Source organism: Platichthys flesus, chromosome 7 (genome assembly GCF_949316205.1).
Source record: "Platichthys flesus chromosome 7, fPlaFle2.1, whole genome shotgun sequence".
Lineage (NCBI taxonomy): Eukaryota > Metazoa > Chordata > Actinopteri > Pleuronectiformes > Pleuronectidae > Platichthys > Platichthys flesus.
This window is the reverse complement of record NC_084951.1, coordinates 6,640,953-6,660,444: the sequence shown is the minus strand read 5'-3', so window position 1 is coordinate 6,660,444 and position 19,492 is coordinate 6,640,953. Positions and strand designations below refer to the sequence as shown.

The following is a 19,492-nucleotide window of genomic DNA, read 5'->3' as shown; positions in this document are numbered from 1 at the left end:
CAAAGAGACAGACAGGAAGAGAGGGGAAGATAGAACAGAGGTAGATGTCTTAATGTGGTCATGTGTGAGTGTGTGTGTGTGTGTATGAGGGAGAGAGTGACAGATTTGAGACGTGGATATCGAATTTATGTACCCTTTATGTTTGATGCACGTTAAGATTCTTGGGTCCATCATCGATGAGGGCTGTAGTGGGGAGTAAACACACACTGTTTATTTACCTTTACAAATACAAAATAGCGTTTACGAGCTTTTTCATCATCATTGTATACTGAGCATTATATGATAGTGCAGAGCACCTGCCCGTTCTCACTGTTGCCCGGGCCTTGACCCCTGCTCTCCCGTCTCCTCCCGCTCGCTGCTTGCACACTCTCAAAGTCTCTGTTGCAAAAACTGACCAAGTGTCTGTGGGTCCTTCCTGTAAGAACGGTTCATCAAAATGAGACTTTTCCCTTTTAACAGCCTGACACAGATAAGCTGCTCCTCCCGTTGTTATCAGCCGCATTGATTTGGGGTAGTTATCGAATCGCATGCTAGCAATTACATTTTTGCCTTAATTTCTATAATTCTGGTTGTACATTAACATGGCCATTTTCACAATATATGCACTCTGTGTATGTTGTTATGTATTGTGCATATATTGTGCATATATGCATTTGTGAGAAAGCATGTTTTTATTTTTGTCTGTTTGTATGGAAGGTAAATAAAAACACGTATACCCCTTTAAACTATCCCTTTACTGTTCCTCCAGGTGACTATAGGCCTAAACAGAACACTCGCCTTCCTTGTTGTCAGTAATATAAAGGGTGTACGATAACATAAAATCCCAGTGCGGTTTTAAACTGTAGGTTGCTGCTTTAATCTTACACTGTACACAATACAGGACAGTAATGTCACACATAAATGTGTCCCTACTGTTTGCCTTGTGCAGCGCAGGAGGGACACAAAACAGTAGAAAGACTAAGAGAAACATTTTAAAGAAGTTTATTGAACAGGTTTGGTAGAGATAGATACATGAATAGATAGATAGATGGAAAGATAGATAGAAAGAAAGAAGGGCTGGATGGATCGACAGATATCTAGAGATTTTTTTATATATATAGATAGATATATCTAGCATCTAGCTTTCATTATTTCATCGAGTGTGTGTACCTGTACAGTGTTTCTGCTTGTTTTCCATCTGTGTGTACGCTCCTGTGTTCACTGAATTGGTTATTTAGAGCCGCATGTTAAAGTTCATGCAGCGTATTAACTCCAGCCTGCAGACCATCTTTACGAGCAAATATGTCTGCATCAGTGTGCGCATGTCAGCACAAATTGCTTATCTGCGTGCACTTTGCTGGTAACGTGTGTGTTGGTATGGCAGCCTTACAATCCAGCATATCAAGCCATCCATCAACCTATTGTGCAGCGATAGCACCTCGTACAACCCCCGCATTATACAGATGGGACAATTACAGCCGTCCATATAGCTGCAACTAGCTGGGACCACACGGGCCCCCCGAATGTGGAATGAAACATCAGTCGTAATTATATTTGTGTCTTACTCATCAATCCTTCCCTGCATTCCTCATCTTGGCCCCTCCTTTTTATACCCACATCCCCTTCTCTCCTCTCATCAGCTGCTGGGCAAATTAAGAGCCTCTCCATCATGACCCAAATGAGAGATAGCTCATTTGTAGCTCTTATTTATTTGTTATAACAAAACACATGAACATCCACCCCATCATCTCCTCTGCTCCCCCGTAGAAGAGAAAGAAGAAGAGCATGTGAATTCAAGTTGAAGAATTTTTAGTCGAAAAACACTGTCCACTATTATTTTGAAAAACTGATTTAATGTTTAAAATGGACAGTTATCCTATGTGATCTCCTTTTTTCCACCTCTTCTCCTTTTTCTTCTCTTCTCTTCCTTCCTCCTCCTCCATCCGCTATCCACAGATGAATATGTTCCCCTCTGCAGCTGCAAATAGGCCAGGATGAAAATGCCATATTTAATATAACTAGGTGATTCTCACTTACTGTCTCACACACACACACAGAGACACACACACACACACACACACACACACACACACGCCTGGCATTATAAGACAAAGCGTCTTTGGCTGAGCATCTCTCGTTTCCCATCCCATTATCTGTTTTCTAAAACTCAATAATTGAACTGCTCTCTTGGAATACATCATCCGCCTCACAATCACAAAACCCATTGAATAAACTTCTCTCCCTGGTTATTGTGCCTCAGCCATGACATGTTTTTTTTTCAGCTCCCTCTATCAGATAGGCTGTATTACTAGCAGAGTATTTGTCCAGGCGCGGGTAATGACTACAATTTGCTGCTATTTGGTGTCCTATAAGAGGCCTGGGGCTGGTAATGGTAGCATTGTATAGTAGTTATCAGACACAGGTTTCTATTATCATGCTATGAATCTGTCATAAACCCTCATGTCTGACTGTAGATCAGAGTGACAGGGGGAGGAGATGTACAGGGTGAGGAGGAAATTGTGGGTTGTGCTGTTTGCACGAAAGCTGCCTGGGGATGCAAAGTGAAATAGCATCATACCAGGAAGATACAATATCCCTTCTGCAAAAGAAAAAAAAAACTTGCTCAAAAATATATTATCAATAGAGATCTGTGTTTTTAAAATGTTAAAACCTTATGGGTCAGTGATGATTCAGTTAAAGACAATAACATGCATTCTCTCTTCATTGGGTGTGGAGTTCCCATTTGCACACAAAAAGACGTGTATGCTGATGTTGACACAAAAAACAAACAATAAACAGATATGTTCCAAGTGCGTCAAACATCCAAGGCAATTCGTTTTTTTTCTGGATCACGCCAGGACGAATCCCAATCTGTATGGTTTTTATTCCCTCTTCTTCCGTTCCAGAAGAGTAGGCTAAGGAAGTGCATTGCTGTCCCCAAACAGAACGTGGCTAAGCAAATACAAGAGACGTACTTATATGTTTGGCTCATTTAGAGCAGGGGATAAGATCAGATCACTTGTGGAGACACACTCTTAATCCAGGTATGAACCTGAGAACATTAGTCTATCGACTTGTGAAATCGGCCCACACGTATGTTTGAATCAGGACCTTTGATGAAGACTGCTCACTTGCACCACAGCTGGATCAGGTCCTCACAGAGGCCTCTGCTTGAGGTTGGCAGTTGTGGCAGTCATCTGGTGGAAGCAGGAGTTTGGGCACTGGTGGGGGCAGTAAGGTGCTGTCATCAAAAAATTATGAAAAGCACAAGATATGCAGAATGAGGACATGTTTGAAGTTCACAGTTACATGATAACTAACGTGCGTTGGTGTCTGATGCAGCATTTTGGGCAAAAGGCATGAGAAGAGCCTTATTTACTGTTTGAAGGTTAAGAAGTTTAGAAAAAAAAAGGTACATAAAGGTTTGAAGGTTTCTACACTGCTGTGCCTGCAGCTGTGCCTGTAGCTGCCATTAGAATTCACCCTCAGCACCTTCCAGCTCACCTGGTGTGCCCCCCGCCTCTGCAGTGTTATTGATGTCGTACTTCACCTTACTGAGGCAGCTGGAGGTGTGTGTGTGTGTGTGTGTGTGTGTTTGTGTGTGTGTGTGTGTGTGTGTGTGTGTTCAAGCATGGGAACTTGTCTTGGGTGGTCAGCGATGTATTTAAGTATTTAATAACTGTCCCAGAAAACTTGTTTCAATCTCTCACGTTGCTTCAAATTGTAATGTTTGCGTTGTGAGTGTATTTGCCCGAGGCGGCTTCCTGTCTGCCAATCCACCTGTCACCAGCAAACAGCATCCAGCACGTGGAGATTAAACATAGGGGTGCTGTTCGCTGGATATTTTGGAAAAGTAAGAGCGGAGTAAACATCTCATGATTAAAGCTTTTGAAATGTTCTCATAAAGGATAATTCTGTGACTTCAGAGTGTTCGACAACCTGGGTGAAATTCAAGGTAACGTGTGCTTCCTGATAAGCGTGCAGACAGATGACAGATGGTGGATCTGCCGACAGCAGCAGAAAACATGTCTTTTTAATGATAACTGCAAAGGGAACTGTCTGAGGGAATGGACTCAGTAAATCGTGTTTCCTGTCTGTCCCACTGCGTCCCGAGATGTTCAGCATGTTTTTTTTGGTCGCAGTTTAAGTGACAGGTACATTTGCTCAGCATTGTTTCATGTCCGTCTTAATACACGAGTTCTCTCGTTTCCCCAAAACAAATCGTTAAAGTTTCATCTTATCTCAGTCACGCAGACACACAGATGGCAGCCGGTAGAGATTTAGTGGACAAAAGGAGTAATCCTTGATGTTTATCTCAATGGTGTTAAGTACAATAGCAAATTCTTTGCAAGGACTTCCCAGGCATTAGGCGAAACGTAGTCCTCTTATGTTCTGATGGGGAGTGAAGCACAAACCTGTCGGCCATGTGTTAGATTCTGTAGGAAACAAAACAATCAAAGAAAGTAACTGAAGGTTTCAAGATGCTCATCCCTCATTTGTCTCCGGAAACTGCCATTTTCAATGTTTAACTTTGGAGATGTGTCATACTCAATCCTTGTCCGGTTACATTGACAACATTGTTCTTATTTTTTTTAAACTAAAGCTGAATTGTTTCTTTTCGGGTTCTACTGCATTTTTTATTGCAAAACTATAAATTTGATTGATCTGCAGAGTTGATTAATGTTAGGTTCTTAACAATGCTGGGGCTAAATAGATTTAAAACAGTACCACTGCTCTAAAAAGTGCCAGATTCAATATTATTTAATAAAAAAACAAAAAATTATGGTTTATTTTTTAGTGCTTACGGAAATTGGATGATAATATCTAATATAATAACTGTAAACACAAGTTTACTTAGCTTAAACATCCAAACATAAGTGTCTCTCAGGCTCCTCATCAACTTTTTTTTTGTTTTGTTTTCAGGTATTTTCTTAATGTCCTGGTCATGGCCACACTTAGTGTGTGCTGCCAATCGGATTAAGTCTAATGTTAACTAGACAGAAGCTGTGATGCTTATGTTGTCTCAAAGCAGGACGACTTTTTCACTCCGAAGCTTAGGCAGCGTAAAATCGGTGTTGTGATTTGGTCCGTAAGGTGGTGAAGGTGCAGGAACTGGTACAGAATTGGTGCTGGATTTGAGTTTCCAGTTCAGAGATTCTAGTTATTTCCTTTTTTCTCTACATTCTGTTTAGTATCTCTCAAAATAAACAGCTTTTCTTGCATCACTATTTTCTGATCCAGTGAGGAACTGTGGGCTGTACACGGCAAATAACAGAGAGATGTTTGTCAGAGTGTGTTATCCTAACCCATGTGTGTGTTTACATGAGCTTCAACCTCGACTCCCCCCCCCCCCCCCAGCTCGCCTTGCAGTGTGGAGCTGTAAGCAGCACCTCCAGAGCTGTTTATCTCTGATAGTCACAGTGGGCTTGTTCCTCCTTAATCTCATGTTCCAGGCGCAGGACACCTCCGGTACATCCTGTTTAAACCAAGGCCTATATTATGGACTGAGAAGTTTGAAGCTGGTTCACGCAGGGTATGTGTGCAACATTGACAAGATCTGTGTGTGTGTGTGTGTGTGTGTGTCTTCCAGGTTACACGTGTACCAGTGGAGAGCTGTGAGCAGTACACCTCCTGTGGAGCCTGTCTGGGATCAGGAGACCCTCACTGTGGCTGGTGTGTGCTGCATAATGTGTAAGTGCACGTATTGTTTACTATGTTGTGTCCGTGCTGTAATCTCAGCGGCTACATTAAGATGGTGCTCTGCGGTTAATTATGATCTGATACCTGGACGGACAGGGGTGATTAAAACCCATGAATTCCATTTGTCAACAAGGTTATAATTATGTAAATGTGTCTGCTACTACAGTACATTTGTGTTTTAACACAACAAAAGCCACAATTAGCCACTTTATTAAAGGGCTTGGTTTAAGAAGGGGATATGGAAATATATATATATGTATTGATTCTGCGAAAATATAGATTTCCTTTACATGTGTATAGTGTCAATATGAAACTTCATTGTGTAACTAAATTGCAGTTGATACATTCCTCCACCAAGGCCCTACAGTCTCATCAAATTCAAATGGCAAACACTCATAGATGTCAGTCAACTAAATGTGGCAGACTTTGATTCAATGATTCTCTAGAAAAAGACCAGATCTTGCAAAGTTTAAGAAGAAACAAACAAAATAATGTACCTGTGGAACAAAGAGAGCTTGAGAGAGAAAGTAAAATCTTACCTCTCATACCACTTTCCCTAAAGGTCAATGATTTGTTCTCCGTGGTTTGTCAGTTTCCTAATGTTACAAAAGTTGCTATAGACCCAGACGGGGCTTTCTAATCATGATGTTGGTTGGTCGGGCTTGATTGAACTCATCATGTCCTCTTTGTAGTCCAATCAGGATCTCACTGGCCAATTTTAGATTCCTAAAGATGGCATTGATGTTTGAAAATGTGCTTTTTACTCTTTGAAAATAAACGTATATTCTGCCCTGAAAGAATCACTGTCATGAAACAAAAAACAAAAAAACACACTGATACATTCCTATAATCAATAATACATAAACGCCTATAGCACATAAGGAGCAGGCTGGGGTGATGGAGAAAGCTGTGGCAGCAAATGGTTTGGCCGGGAAGACACAGGCAGAGTGTTCATTGACAATCTTCGGCGCTGCCACCTGTATTGGTATGATTGGTCGTCACAGGTCAGATGATAGCCAAGCAGCTACTGAATGAGTCACTGATTGTAATGCATGAATGAGCAGCTGGCGGATCTGGCTAGTGCAACGTCTGTGCTCCACCTGAGCTAGTGCACTATTCTATTAGTTGTTGATTCACTCTCACTGAAGCACAGCCTGTTTATTACGCTCAGGAATCAGGATCACCAGACTAGTTAGAAATCCAGGTGTCATTTTAAATTCTAATTTGTGTTTCAAAACCCTTATAGTAGTCAGCTGACTCAACAACAAAGCACTGGGAAAGGCTCATGTTGACAGTGGATTTGAATACTGCAGTGCACATTTAACCCGTCTCCCCCTAAAAAGAAGCCCATGAAGAAATAGGGGGTCAAACAGAATTCTGCAGGCAGACTTTTAACTAAGAGGAGCGAGCACATCTCTCCTGTCTCAGATGAACTGCACTCTGCTCCCTGTTTCTTTTAGAATTGATTTTAACGTCCTTTAATTACCTACAAAGCTCTTAATGGCGTAGCAACCTCGTACATCTCTTAACTTTTAATACCCTGTCAACGACAAAAAGCCCTGATGTCCTCCAAACTGCCCAGAGTACTGCGAGAAACAAACAAACTGCAAATGCTGCTTTCAAGAACAATGCACCACAACTTTGGAACAGCCTGAACGTCAATTAGTCCACCTCTGAGGACAGCTTTAAAAGATAACTTATTATTAATTTATATTAATTGACAGACATTTTTCATTATTTATGTTTCAACTGTGTTTGAAAGTAAAAAACACATTAGATCACTCATTGGTTAACCAGTAATGCACCGGCAAATAAATACAACTGCAAAGAGGAAACACATTTGAGGTACACATAGGCTACTTATTATTGTCAGGACAACAGGAACCAGACTAGGGTTTTGTCTCTCTCCAAACAACGACTACTTTTCTTTACAGCTTAATTGGAAAAGGGCTGGTTATCTTTTCACTATTACCAAATATATATCAGTCCCAAACAGCGGAGGACATCACTGATTCAGTGGAGCCTGCACTCCAAACAGCCTGAGATTTTAACAGCTGTGTGATGAACCTGAGCTTGTGTTTCACAACTAAAGTGTGTATTTCTGATTTCTGATTCATCCATTGACTGATTGTATCTGTCTCTTGCAGATGCTCGAGGAAGGATAGCTGTGAGCGAGCGGACGAACCTCAGCGTTTCACCACCAGGGTGGAGCAGTGCGTCCGACTCGCCGTCCAACCTGACACCATCTCTGTCACCATGTCAGAAGTGCAGGTGCAGTGAATAGTTGTATTTGTGTGTTGTTGTTTTTTTTGGTGCTTTTAAATGTGCGTGCATATATGTGTCTGTGGTGGGAGAAGTTGACATAATAAAGATGGACAGGAAAAACGAGTCAAACAGATGAGGGACGGGATTAAATGAAGCATGGTCTCATGTCATCGCTGGCAATCTGTCCATCATTTTCAACTTAAAAGTGACACATACCTGAGAAGCAGCTGTGGTAGTAAAAATCCTCTATATTACATTACCACTGGTGTATATCAGTTTAATTGTATGCTGTCTCTCATCTCCTAGTTGGTACTTCAGACGCAGAATGTGCCCAGTCTGTCTGCTGGAGTGAACTGCTCCTTCGAGGACTACATAGAGACAGAGGGACGCATCTATGGTGGACGCATCTACTGCCTGTCGCCCTCTACGAAGGAGGTGGCCCCCATCACACGAGACCAGGGTAAATAAACGACACGATATCTGACTGTCTGTCTATGGAAACATATTTTATCCGTACAAATCCGAAACCAGCAATGCGTTTATAAACCCAAATTGTTTAACATTTGATATTTAAATATAGGAATAAACAGTGTCAAATGCAAAAACTGTAATTGCAATAATTGGAAAAAAAGATTAAAATTGATCATTACGACTTTCTTATTTCCATAAAACAAAAAACAGCCATTTGGCCTTTTTATCCATAGTGCTATATCACGCTAAGTTTTATTTTGTTATTTATTTAATGAGCTACTTTAATGGCTGCAGTGTGATCAACAGTCGCCCTCTTCCTCTCAAGCTCCTTGAAGAAGCAGGAGCCAAGTGATTGGCTGAGAGCTGTAAGAGCGACAACAGCACAGTCGTGCAATGAAGAAAGCAATTTGTTCACATGAGGTTATGAATTAGTCCTGCTGCTCTGGAAGCTGCACTCTCTGAAAAGGATGCACAAATAGAATTAGTTTGCTTCATTCAGCCTGTCCATTCCACTGTTTGAAACACAAAAATTATGCTTTTTCACTACAGCCAGAGTCAAAATGAGAAACTACTGATTCTAAACCTTACTGAATAAAAGCTTGTAATACAGTGTATGCACACAGCTGAACCGTTTCCTCCGCAGAACAACTTCTCCACAAATCCCATTGATTCTGCTCCAGGCTGCCTGCACTCTCCAGCAGAAACACTGTGCACAACATTACATTACATTACATTACATGTCATTTAGCTGACGCTTTTATCCAAAGCGACTTACATTTTTTAGAACACTCATCATTTTATGAGGGGCCATCTAGGGGTTCAATATCTTGCCAAGGACACTTAGGCATGCAGATGGGATAGAGTGGGATTCGAACCGGCAACCTTCTTGTTGCAGAGCACCCGCTCTATCCCCTAGGCCACGCTCTCCCCTGCACGTTACACCTAAACTGGAACGGCACTCAGTGCAGTGCAGTGCGTACACCTCTGCCACAGAGGAGCAATCCCACACATCACTGTATAGTTCCTGTAATAGAAATATAAAAGAAACAAATATGTGGTCTGAATGCCTCAATAATTGATTTGTCATAAAACAAATATATACACTCAACATGAAAAACAACGTAAGATGTATCATTTCCCCCCTTCAACTACATGTATCTGCTCTAGGAAAAGGTTCACAATATTAAAGACACACTATATTGCATCTAGAGAAGCTGCAATTTAACAACAATAAATAACACTGGTGTAACAAATAATTGAAAGAAGTATGCAGTAGTTGGTACCAAACAAAATTTGACTTGTTCACATTTAATGTCACTAAATATGCCAGATTTTGTAAATAAATTAATTGAATGTTTCTAAAAAACAATCACTTCTCCAAGCTTAGTGGAAACAGCTCAACCGCATACTGGAAGGAAAAATCCCATTATTTTCTGACTATATGTAAACAGGAATGGATGAAAACTGTGATTGCGCATGATCCTGGTTTCATGAAACTTTACCTACACACTAACAATGAGTGAGTTTTGCACTATCCAAAAACAGGAGGACCCTATTTGGAAGAAAGGGACTAATAAGTTAAAGTGAATGTTTTGTGTGTCCTTCCAGGTGATCGACGCGTGATCAAGTTGTATCTGAAGTCGAAGGAAACAGGAAAGAAGTTTGCCAGCGTGGACTTTGTGTTCTACAACTGCAGTGTCCACCGATCGTGAGTTTTTGTGTGTTTTAAAACTTTTTAGACTTGAATTAGAAAAGGATCTGTCATTGTTCACTTGTCATTTTATCCGAACTACCCTGAAAGCTAATCCACACACACACAAGGATATGACACACCCAGCAGGATACAGACTGGTGGGTAGCAGTGATCAATCGAGCGCTGCCTGTGGTGCTTTTCAAAATACAACAGTGGTAAAATGTTGGCCTGAAAATAAGTCCGATAATGGGGGAATGGAGAGAACAGCATGCAACCTCTGCTAATTCATTATTCAATGTTTTCAAGCTTTTTACAAATCAATTACTTAATTAAATCTCAAGCAATGAAGGGAGCCCTGGTGACTGAAATATAAATGGATTCCTAACCATGCAAGACGTAGAAGAGCAGCCAAGCAGAGGAAGCTTAAACACGTTGTGTTCCTTGAAATGAATTATCCCTAATGTAAGCATTGGAATACTGATTGGCTTTTCAGCACTGGTATGGAAACAGATTTCACCTATTGTGCAGCTGACTCTGTTAAGAGAGAGAGAGGGACCACAGATACAGGCTACAGCTACTTAGGAGTTTCAGAACCACGTTTGGAAATGCTGCTAGCCCCACTTTAGTTTAAAATCTGGATGGTTTCGATGTTCGGGAATTGAAATGTTGGAAAAAACGATGGATTAAATAATCAAAACCGCCTTTTGGGCCATGACAGCTTCACTGATTTGTCAGGCTCATATAACATGACCCCCTTTCAGAAGAATACAACCGGCATTAGCTTTGGCTACGAGAGTAGAACTCAACGTGGATAAACAAACACAAGCGTTGCTGACACCTGTTGTGCAGTTAAATTCTGCATTTTACAAAGATACATCTGATTACATGTGTAGGAGATGAGCTGCAAACGTGATGCTATGAAGATGCTTTCAACCCCAGTGACAAAAACTTTCAGTTCAAAGACAGGATGGAGGGAGTAGTAGAGTAGAGAGAGAGAGAGAGAGAGAGAGCAGCAGTGAGATCATCCTGACAATGAATAAAGAATCTGTTCTTAATTGATCTGCCACCTTAAATGAAGGTTAAACGAAAACAAATAAAATGTCATTCCCTAAATTACTCTTGGCTGCTCTCTCTCTCTCTCTCTCTCTCTCTCTCTCTCTCTCTCTCTCTTCCACCTGCCACAAACTCGCATCTCGCATAAACTGCGGGTGTCGATACAGACCAAATAAAAACCAATCTGTGGCCTTCCTAATGTGGAGTTCTCTTTCTCTTGCCAAACATAAACTGATGACAGCTTTACTTCTTTTCTTAATGTTTATAGCATTAAAAACCCCAAAATAAAAAAGTAAGAGCTTCCCAGAAAAAGCTTGTCACTTATAAACATTTCTAATCAATCTTCTTCCTGTTTCTCGACCAAATGATAAACAAGATACACTGTCCTTTTGGTCACTTAAAGCCTTTTCACAGTCTGTTTTTTTCATATGCGAGAGAGGTGCATGTATTTATTCTATTGGTTTTGAAAATTCGCAGTAGGAGATGTAATATCCGTTTTTCCATCCGTTTCCTCCGTTTTTATGACTGTTCCTGAATGACTGCAAAAGTACATAACACCGACATGTAAAAACTACTGATTATGACAACACCTTGGATTCCTGGATCAGCTCTGTTACAAGCTGTGCACTGTGGCTGCTGGCTTTGAAGCCACCATCCCTCCCTGACAACCTCTCTCGTCCCCACGACTCTCTTTTCCTGTCCTGCCTTCCAACCGTCCTCCACTTTCTCTTCTCCCACTTGCTCATTTTACAAGTCTCCCACCCCCATCCCCAGACCCTACTTAGCCCTCTCCAACCCCCCCCCCCCCTTTTTTTTCGTTGCCCCGCACTCATTCATCAAACCCATTTATTGCCTGCACTCTGCTCTTGGCCCTGCATACATCTGCATAGTAATAGGCCGTTAATTAGACCTAGCGAGGGTGCCTGTGTGGAGATGGTCATAATGGACTGAGCTTGAAGAGAGAGCTCACCTGGGCCACTTCTCAGAGCCTCCAGGCCTAGTTCAATGGCTCTGATTCATTTTGTGATTGTGATTGTGTGTGTGTGTGTGTGTGTGTGTGTGTGTGTGTGTGTGTGTGTGTGTGTGTGTGTGTGTGTGTGTGTGTGTGTGTGAACATGAGGAGTTTCTGTTTTATGGGTTAGCACTATAGTGTCATATTTGTGAACATGCAGGGGGGGTTTGTGTGTGTGTGTGTGATGCTCCATTCCCGTGATTAACCAGCCCTCAAAGCCGCCTCCTCTTGTTGCTGCATAAACAGCCGTACTGCTGTTTAAGCCTTTGATGATGGCTTTGCTGGCCCCTTGAGGCCCCTGTGGATGACTATACCACCAAAGAGCAATTATTACCGCAGAGGCTGTCGCAAATATATTATACACTACTGCAGAACGCCGGGCGCCAGAGTCCAGTGGCAGATAATGGACTTTTTCCTCGTGGGCGTGTTGGAGCCTGGACTCCTGACAGTGGACGTTGAGACGTACAGTATCAGCCCACAGGCCCAGAAAAGGCTTGTGTGGAACGTCATACAGCCTCGTGCAACACGCCTAAGCTCTCGCATCTCTGGCCATAACATTTTCTCCTGCAAACACACACAAACAGGTGCACACAGCCAGAAGGGCCACGCAGAGACAGAAGGCACACACTCGGAAATTACTCTGCGAGCTATTTGCATACGCTGTTACAATATTCGAAATTTGCATTAAAAAAGAGGTTTGGAATGATTTAATTGAGCAAGCGGGGGGAGGAATTATTCATCTTTAAAGAGAGGAAGGGAAACAAATGGGAGGGAGATTGCTGCGGGGAAGAGCGGGACAAGGCGGAACATTCACATTCCCTGAGAGCTCTAGAGGGAAAAGACAACTGAAGGAGGAGTGGAGAGGGAAAGAGAGATATATAGAGCTGAGTGTTAGCGAACGAGGGAGAGAGATTGTGCCCATTGTGTCAGGAATAATGCGTCCCACACAGCTAAAAGGTTTGCGCCCCAGCCGTAGGCCACAATGACCATTACAATATGAAAGAGCGGAAATCTATGCAGTGAAAAGACACACTCGAGGGAGGGGAGAGGCCCACGCCTTGGCGCCCAGGAAGGGGCTGTCATTTGTAGGCTGGCCATTGGCTCTTGCCTCCTGTTCCGCGACCAGCTATCCTCTGGTTAGAAACAGTTAAGAGTCCATTAGTGGATTTTTTTAGACAGTATAGTTGTTGGTCCAATTTTCCGTGGATGTGACCCTGTTTAATTAAACTGAGGGTTGAGACTCACAGGCTAACTGCTTTTGGACATCCCTGTGACAAGATGCAGTAATATCTTGTAATGAGTCCCCTGTTCAGAATCTAAACTCTTCATTTGGCTCGTCTGCTGCATTACTTAATCATGTGTGCATCATTTTATTGCTGCTCTCTTTGGAGCTTTATTGGATAAAACACAAGGAGGCCTACGCATAAATCCAGCACACTTGGTCTTCTCTGTCCGTCTTCTAAAACCTGCTCACATGCCTGGGAGAAGTGATGTCAAACCATTCATAGGTTTTTGTTCACAATCAGGATCAAGAGCTGATAAGGCCTCAACCATTTCTGCTTGTTTTGCCATTAAATGTCACCGGCCTGTTTGATTTGGGGTTGGCTCATGTTGACATGTTTTGGAGAGCATCAGATAAAACTGTCTTCTCCCCTGATTAGGAAAGACTCACTACTCTATCCATATTAACCAGAATGAAATGAGCAGATGATCACACATAGGTGCTTTTGTGCAGGTCTATTGCTCGCATATCAACGGCTTTGTTCCATCGATCCAGCCTCGCTAGCACCACAACTCTGAGGAGATGAAAAGGCTTTTGACCCGGCTCTGTTGCTAGGCCTTGTTAAATAGCAGGGGATTTTATTGATCACATTGCAGCAGCACAGCCACTTACCCAATCCAGTTGTCCAGGCATTGACAGCTCTACTGTAGAACAAGTCTCCACTGCCCAGGTGACTCAAAGGAATGCCAGGATGTCAACTTGGGTGACAGCTTGTGTGTAAGCGCATCTCGGCTCCACAAGTGTGAGTGCCATCGCAGACGCGAGCGTGCACGCACGGCCGCGTGAATGTGCGCGAACATGTGGCTGCAACAAGAAATCGATGAACCCCGGGGTTAATAGCGAGGAGGAACTGGCTCACCAGCTCTACTAACAAACATCACGCTGTTAGCATAACCTCAGTCCACCTTTCTTCCGATGGAAATCCACTGGCATTGATTACAAACCTCACACTGCAGTTCAGTCTTGTCGTGACTAGCTTATCTCTGGCTATATGCAGACCCCTCTGTCACTCTTTCGTCTAATACAGGCGATTTAGGAATTGACCCTCGAAGATCGGAATAAACCAAGGACACAGGGACGATGACAGAGCCAGGATTAGAAAGAAATCTACTCTAATGCCACTCTCCCTGGCAGCAGGATTGTATTGTGAGCTGAGCCGTCGTCTTCCAGTTTGGAGTACTGGTTTTAAACCCCCATGGTGGCTCATTACTGTGGTGTTTTGGGATTAGTTTGGCAGAGATCACTCGCTGGCAAAACAGTTACAGTATTGGGAATCACATTTCTTCTCACATTAGAATAGAAAAGCTAATTTGAACGGATCTGATTTGTGCATTAGATGAATAGAAAATATACAAAAGGAAAAACAATATACATGTGCAGAAAACATATTTATTGGTGATTGTTAGGTCTACTACTATGCTACTCTTAAAATGTAACTTTAGAAAAGGATTTTAGGAGTTCTTTATTACACTTTTTTGTCTTGTAGTTACAGTCTCTAACCCGTAGAACGCCAGGCTACCAGTTGACTGGTTATTCCCAGTCAACTGAGATAAAAAAAACATAGAAACAACCGAACAGAATAATAGAGATTTTTTGGATATTGAACATACCACTGCTTTGTTAAATTAGTCCTAAATGCTTTTAAATGTATGCCACTATAAGTAATCCTCACTATAATCCTCGATTCTAACTCTCAAATGAAGTATGATTGAAAGTCAAACAAATGTTAAACAGCTTTAAACCCTAAAACCAGATCAAACATACTCAGCCATATTAACAGGATGGTGTAAAGTTGGACAACCAGCAGAAACAGTCCAACAATTCAGTGGATTAATGGCCACCTGAGGAATTTAACTCTAATATGAAATCTTTCTCCAGCTCTTTTTACTTAATTTTGCGACTAGCATATAAACTAGCTCACCTTCAAACAGAGTCAGGCTAGCTGTTTTCCCTCTGCTTGCTTGCTGTTCTCTTGCTAAGCTAAGCTAACAGCATGGTGGTTTGACAGGTAACAGGTTCAATATTGATAAACTCTGAATTAACAGGTGACGAAGGCTCTGTAACAGGGTCTCATCAATGAAAGTGATGTTGTTGATTGTGACAAAAAATTAATAAATTAGAAAATGATTGACTGAAAGTGTCTAAGTTTCCCAGTTGGGGATTTTGCAAAAAAGGTTTTAAGCGTTACATTTTAAATCTATTTTCAAAGTACAATCTGTCCTCATAACCAAGGGCCCATTTCCAAAAATGTAGCTTAAGTGAATAACAAGCATATTAATGTGTAGTTACACTGTAACAAAAAAAAAAAAAACAGTTCTGTAGAGTGATGACGGGATGATGGTTTTGTACATTTGAACCCACAGGTCTCCTGTCAGTTTGCAGGAAGGATGTGTGTGGGAGAGCAGTGGCTGTGTGGGGGTTGATCTGTAGGAGGTCTGACTGAGAACAGTGACAGGTCTGATGTGTAATTAGAGCCACTTAAGAGAAGCTTGGTTCGGAAGTGGGGTAAAGATTACAAAGCCAGGACTTGTTGTTGCTGGGATAGAACTCCAGGTTTAAAGTCATACAGCACCTTCTTCTGTCACTCTCTGTAATTATTGTTTTAAACTTTTGACTTTTATTCATTTTTGAAAACAAAAATCGGAGTTGATTTTAAGTTCACACTGAGCTGACAAAGACTACGCTGAAATTACAAGAATATGAAGATAGAGTTTGGTTCCTCTTCTCCCTGTTGGTGTCACAATGACAATGAAAGCTTAATACAGCACTCATATAAAAATAAAATCACTTTCAATCCTGATTACACTGAGAGTTTGAACAGAAATGAAATCCAGCTAATTTCTTGTTTTTCATCATGAAAAGACTCTTTGCTAAATGGAAAACTCAATTTAACTTCTCACACAAACAAAGTAAAAACCCAAACCAACATTTGTGTTCCTATACAATCTTCCCTTGCTCTTTGTTTCTGCTCGTGACGAGGGCCGTGCTTTTGTCTGTTAATCCACGTTTGAATGTGTGAAGTCACTTTGCTTCCTCAACTCTTGAGAAGAAAAAAAAGACAAATGTTATTTAAAAAACGACTTATCTTGGTCTGCCAGCTTAGTTCTGTGTAAGCCTGCGAGCATGGAGAACAGGAGGAGAGGATTGGATCACCAAGGTTTCTCTCTCGCTCTCTCTCTCTCTCTCTCTCTCTCTCTCTCTCTCTCTCTCTCGCGCTCTTCCTGCTGTTTCCTCTTGGCCTCGCTGACAGCTGGAATGAAGTCTTAATGCACAAGACCACGCTTCCACTTGTCAGTTCAACCTGAATTCCTGAGATCTGACCATAAACATTTGATGTTGTGCGACTATGGTGCAGCATGTCCACGCTTGGCCTGTCAGTGTACGATACGCCGAGGTTTGCTTTTGATTCGTGTTTCCACTCTTTCTGTATTTGACTTGGCATCAGTTCTCCCTGAGCATATCGTACCTAATCTATAATGAATTCAGGTCATGGTAGCTGGGCTTTCCGTCGGTGGATTTTATCCTGGTAATAATGAGCATATTTTAATATAAAATTTGGCAACTTTTCGATGTGTTTGTCTTCTAAATGTTGCTACAAGTTTTTCTTTTTGATTTGCTCCCAGATAACTGAATAAGGACGAAATTAAAGAATTACAAATCCCCAACAAAGAATTGTCTAATGACTAATGCGGGTTCACACTGCATTAGTCATCTCTTTTGAGTAGTTAATTGAGTTCTGGGATGCCAAAGAAGATCAGAGCTACAGAGACAAGAGAACGGGAGGGGAAAGGTATTTCATTCTTTACTGAAAAGCAATTTAAATAGCAGAGAAAAACACAAGTGCACTAACCTCGCTCCTGTTCTCCCTTTACTCTCTCTTTACTCTGGTTTCTACCGCCAGGCCAGCGCTTGTTATTTAAGACCCGCCCTCTTCAAAGAGTAACTACTTAACTTTAGTAATGACAACCTGTGCCCATGACATTCGTTATTCCGCCAAGCAGGTTATGTTTTTGTCTTGGTTTGTTTGTTTTGTCTGTCTATTAGTTAAGTTATCAGTGTGGTTAATCCGTAAATAAACAGATTATCACTACATTGGTGGACGTATGCGGTATGGGTTAGGATTCAGGATTCTTTTCTCCCTTTCTTTCACATTGCAAGATATTTTTTGAAATTCTCAGAGGATAATTCATTGATTTTGTGTGGAGTTTGGTGCAGTTCCAAACAAAAATCCAGATCTAGTGGCTTTAGCTGGGGTTGTGAGGTATACGCAACCCCAGCTTTACTCTGCATCTTGCTGTTTTTTGTTGATTTAAATGATTGCGTTCTTCCAGGTTGTACAGTTTCCGTCACACCTTTCATTTCTGGATTCATTTTGATCAAGAAAAAAAAAAGTACTTAGAAAAAACAAATATGAATAATTGTTATGATTGTCATCATAGCCGACCATACAAGGAAAAAGAGAGGTTTACTTTAGATATTAAAACTCCTGCATGTTCTTCTCTCTCACTACAGGTGTCTGTCATGTGTAAATGGAAACTTCCCATGTTACTGGTGCAAATATCGGCACATGTGCACGCAGGATGCCAGCGACTGCTCCTTCCAGGAGGGACGAGTCAACACCTCTGAGGTGAGAGTAAAGCGCACACACTCACACACACAAACAGCACTCACACACATTAACAGACACAATTTCAGAAAATTCACACCCCAAAAATTCATTAGCACATGTAATAAATTCACAAGTATTAATAGATGAGTGCACACAAACACACCCACCCACCCCCACACACACACACACACACAAACACACACAAGTATGTTGTCTCACTACAGAGCGTGCAGCTGGGACCTGTGTTTGTGCGTATGTGCATGTGTGTGCTACCATGAGTGGCCCAGCAGCAGCTGTTGTACTCCAAGCAGAGCTGGATTTATTTACTTATAAACAAGGCAGGGTGAATGAGTATGCAAATGGCACTCGCACTACGCTCTCAATGTTATATTTGCTTGAAAGGCAACATTGATCCAGGAGCTCACTGCCTTTCACAGTTCCTCTGTCTCCCCCTGCGTCTGTAACTCTCACTGTCGCTCATGCAAACACAAAAGTAACAATGATAAAGACGTCAGCTTTTGTGTTATCGGGAAAAACCAAATCTTTTGACAAATATTTCCCTTCCTTTCTTCTCCCCTTCTCTTCTCTCACCTTTCATTGACGCCTTTCAGACCTTACATACAGGCAGGAGGTGTAAATATGAATGTGCAAGTGTGTCTGCGTACAGGTGTTATAAGATTTTCTCTGGTTTGTATGTGTGTATACTCTGCTTCAATGTATGTGTTATTGAATGTGCATTTTATTCAGGAGATTTTCTGCATGTGTCTGTGAAATGTACCAGAGGAGTGAGTTGTGTTTGTTCAATGATGTCCAATTGGGCAAAAGAGAATTGTGTGTGTGTGTGTGTGTGTGTGTGTGTGTGTGTGTGTGTGTGTGTGTGTGTGTGTGTGTGTGTGTGTGTGTGTGTGTGTGTGTGTGTGTGTATGGAAGAGATACCACTTGACTCCACACACCCTGTCATCACATGTTTCATCCTTCATGTAAACACAGCATGCTGACATCCACCCTCATCTTATTTGAAGTGCAGCAACAATTCATCCTCTTATTTTCCTTCGCTCTCTCCTTTCCTCTTCTGATGCCTTTTTGGTGCAACCGCTGCTATGGTTACCAAGACTCTTTGAATGTCAGGGTGCTTCTGTTGAATTTTGATAGACACACACAAACACACACACACCCATACACACACACACACACACACACACACACACACATACACACACACACACACATACACAAACACACACAGTACCAGTGTCAACACCACATCCTCACATGGATTATGGGTATTAAAGCAGCAGACAGTGAAGTGACAGCTTTTGGCTTTGGGGTGGACGCATGGTGTTTTGATGTTTCCTTATGTTCTGAATTGAATAAGCAATGCACATGTGCACTTGAGCCGGCAGAAGCAGACGTAGCCGAAGCAGCTTT

The 19,492-nt window shown here is 41.8% G+C and overlaps 1 protein-coding gene across 1 annotated transcript in view; it reads left to right on the top strand.

Annotated features, from left to right (window-relative positions):
• Positions 1-19,492, top strand: part of LOC133956924 (plexin-A1-like) — a 192,594-nt gene that overhangs the window by 126,768 nt on the left and 46,334 nt on the right. The window contains exons 5-9 of the mRNA XM_062392292.1: positions 5,570-5,670; positions 7,827-7,950; positions 8,251-8,404; positions 10,024-10,123; positions 17,968-18,082. Of these exons, the coding sequence (XP_062248276.1) occupies positions 5,570-5,670; positions 7,827-7,950; positions 8,251-8,404; positions 10,024-10,123; positions 17,968-18,082 (594 nt within the window). The remainder of the gene's footprint in view (positions 1-5,569; positions 5,671-7,826; positions 7,951-8,250; positions 8,405-10,023; positions 10,124-17,967; positions 18,083-19,492) is intronic.